Source organism: Anneissia japonica, unplaced genomic scaffold (genome assembly GCF_011630105.1).
Source record: "Anneissia japonica isolate Jap-2015-1 unplaced genomic scaffold, ASM1163010v1 scaffold288203_len51585_cov184, whole genome shotgun sequence".
NCBI lineage: Eukaryota > Metazoa > Echinodermata > Crinoidea > Comatulida > Comatulidae > Anneissia > Anneissia japonica.
Window position 1 is genome coordinate 4,191 of NW_022709011.1, and position 2,755 is coordinate 6,945.

Consider the following 2,755-nt stretch of genomic DNA (forward strand, 5'->3'; position numbering starts at 1 on the left):
TATAAAAATTAAATATATCATTCCGGCATTAATGAACTTGCCAAAACCTTTTAATTTAATTAATATGAAATAATAACAATAACAATAATAATAATAATAATTTGAACCCCTTTGTGTTATTTCCCCTAATTTTTTCATTGTCTAAGTTCCCCTTAATTAAGGTACGGTAGGTTTTAGTAACATAATTAATAATAATACTAGAAATTGCAAATTAGCCTAAGCCTTGTAATCAAGAACCTACTAGGTCTATAATTAATAACTAGGCCTAGGGAAATGGAAACCCTTTGTGTTATTTCCCCAATTTTTCCATTGTCTAAGTTCCCCTTAATTAAGGTAGGTTTTAGTAACATAATTAATAATAATACAAGAAATTGCAAATTGCGAGTGAAGTGCTGCGAAGTACAACTGCATATAAATGTTCTTCGAACAAAATTATTTATGCGAGTCGAGTGAAAATAATGAATATTAAAAATATAACAAAATAATATGAGACACGACCCATTGTCTACATTAGAACATTTCTCATTGGGTAACAAAGTCGTAATTTTTCATTTTTGTCAAAAAGTGTCTATAGTGGTGAATAATGGTTTAAGTTTTTTTAAATAAAGTTTCAAAAATTTCTATGTATATGGAAAATATAGTTGATTACCAAAGGTATTTTTATTTTGACTGCATGGTCTAGGAAGTGTACATTTTTTTTATGGGGCAAGTTTCCAAGGGCGGGTTTTCTAGGGGCGAGTTGACTGCCAAAGAGTGTTGCCAAAGTGCGAGCCAGCGTATTATTTGATTACAAGTGCGAGACATCGCAAGTGTGAGCCAGCGAGCATGACGTCACGACAATATATACGAGACGTTACTCGAGTTGTGCGAGGTATCGGCTGAGATTTGTGGAGTACAATTCAAAAAACAACTACAGTATAGGTCTAATAATGAATTATTGTGATGTTAAATAAACAATGTTATCTATCAAGGAGCGACGTTGTTTTTCATTGGGACCTTCGTCCCTTCAAGGAGGCCTATATACCATCCTAGCTAGTCTAGGCCTAGAGTAGGATAAGACTAGCGCGACATGCGGACGTTGGTACGTGTTGGTTAGTGTACAAACGTCGCCTAAAGTAATTCATTTTACCCGGCAGAACGAAAGAAGGAAACTTCGCTTTTCAGTCGTCTTAGGCCCTTGTTTTTTGACAAACAATGACCTTTCATAGGTCAAATTGCTGTCAAGAATATAAATTGGCTGCAGCTTCGCAGCAAATAATAATAATAATAATAATAATAATAATAATAATAAATAATAATCATTTCGGCATTAATTTAAAACCTTGTAATCAAGATACTATTACTAGGCCTATAATTAATAGGCCTCATTTATAGGCTACATTCATTGGTTCTCTGCCACTTTAGCAGGTCTTATGGCATCCAGTATTTTAGAGCTGCCTATTATCAGCTCTTCCCGTAATTTGAAAATAACTAGTTTGTCACCCTGTTTCATTTGATGCAGAAACGTACTTTTCTTCCTCTTTGTGCTTTCCCATGAAACCGGCCTTCCAAAACTGTTTAAACTATGTGATCACATTCTCTTATATACATGACCAATCCAAACTATCTGCCTATTACGTATAGTGTTTACTAGTTCTAGGCCTAGGTAATTATGCAAAACCCAGACCTAACTAAAGAATAAACATTTTCACAGTATTAACTCAAGTTCAAATAACACTTTTATTACTCGTGCAGCTAATTAAATATTATGTCATTTTAAACGGCCCATTAGTATTAGCATGGTAACATCCATGCATTTTAAAAATCAGACAGCGACGTTATCTCAGAAGTTGTTTTGTAGACGTTTATCTTTCGCGTTGATGACATTCTAAACTCATCCTGATCTCTGAAATATGAGATTTTCGAGTCGGGTCAGAGTGGAGTTTCATGTAAATGTTTCGTACGGAAAATCGCAACCGGTCAACTGACTCCTCACTTCATTTCACCGCCCTCAAACCCAAAGAAAAGCACTCTCAGAACAATAGAAAATATATTTACTATAATGCTTGGTATCAGTCAACAATCAGAATAACGTTTGATATTTCTAAAGTATGACCACTTTTCCTCTATTTGAAAATTTATTAATTACAATATTTTTTTTTAGTATTTTCATTCATCACAGATAAATATTATAGAATTGTATACAACATTATTATTTTTTTATATTCAGAATATTTTAGCTGAGACTTACAGTCTCCTACTATTTTGTGAACATCTGTCTAAAACCAATCGAATAAACCCAAATTTATGTAAAACTGTGAACAATTTGAATTCTTCCGGCATGCGATGTAATTTTGCGTAGTCCATTGATGTGTTTTCATAATAATGATGTTTTAATTGCCTACCGTCCGATGATGTGTAAAACGGATAGAAACCATACAAGGAGATATCATCGCATAAAGATGCTGCAACAGTATAGAGATAAAGACCTGACGATGGACTTGTTATGTTCCAGAGACTGCATAAATAAAAAAAAACATTGTTATTAACATAATATGTATACTACTACTACTACTACTACTACAGTACAGTAGCTACTACTACTCTACAATACTGCAGATAATACTAATAGCACAGCTACTACTACTAAGACAGTACTGCAGCTACTACTACTACTAATACTACTTGCTGCTGTAGTGGCGAAGGGCAGGGACGGACTATTACAAATGAAGGGTCTAAATCATCACATGACCTGAAAACACACACACACACATTA

At 33.8% G+C, this 2,755-nt stretch overlaps 1 protein-coding gene across 1 annotated transcript in view; it reads right to left on the reverse strand.

Annotated features, from left to right (window-relative positions):
* Positions 1-1,271: 1,271 nt before the first annotated feature.
* LOC117106641 (alpha-N-acetylneuraminide alpha-2,8-sialyltransferase-like) overlaps positions 1,272-2,755 on the reverse strand; it is a 13,582-nt gene continuing 12,098 nt past the window's right edge. The window contains exon 4 of the mRNA XM_033248037.1: positions 1,272-2,497. Within this exon, the coding sequence (XP_033103928.1) occupies positions 2,227-2,497 (271 nt within the window). The 3' untranslated portion in view covers positions 1,272-2,226. The remainder of the gene's footprint in view (positions 2,498-2,755) is intronic.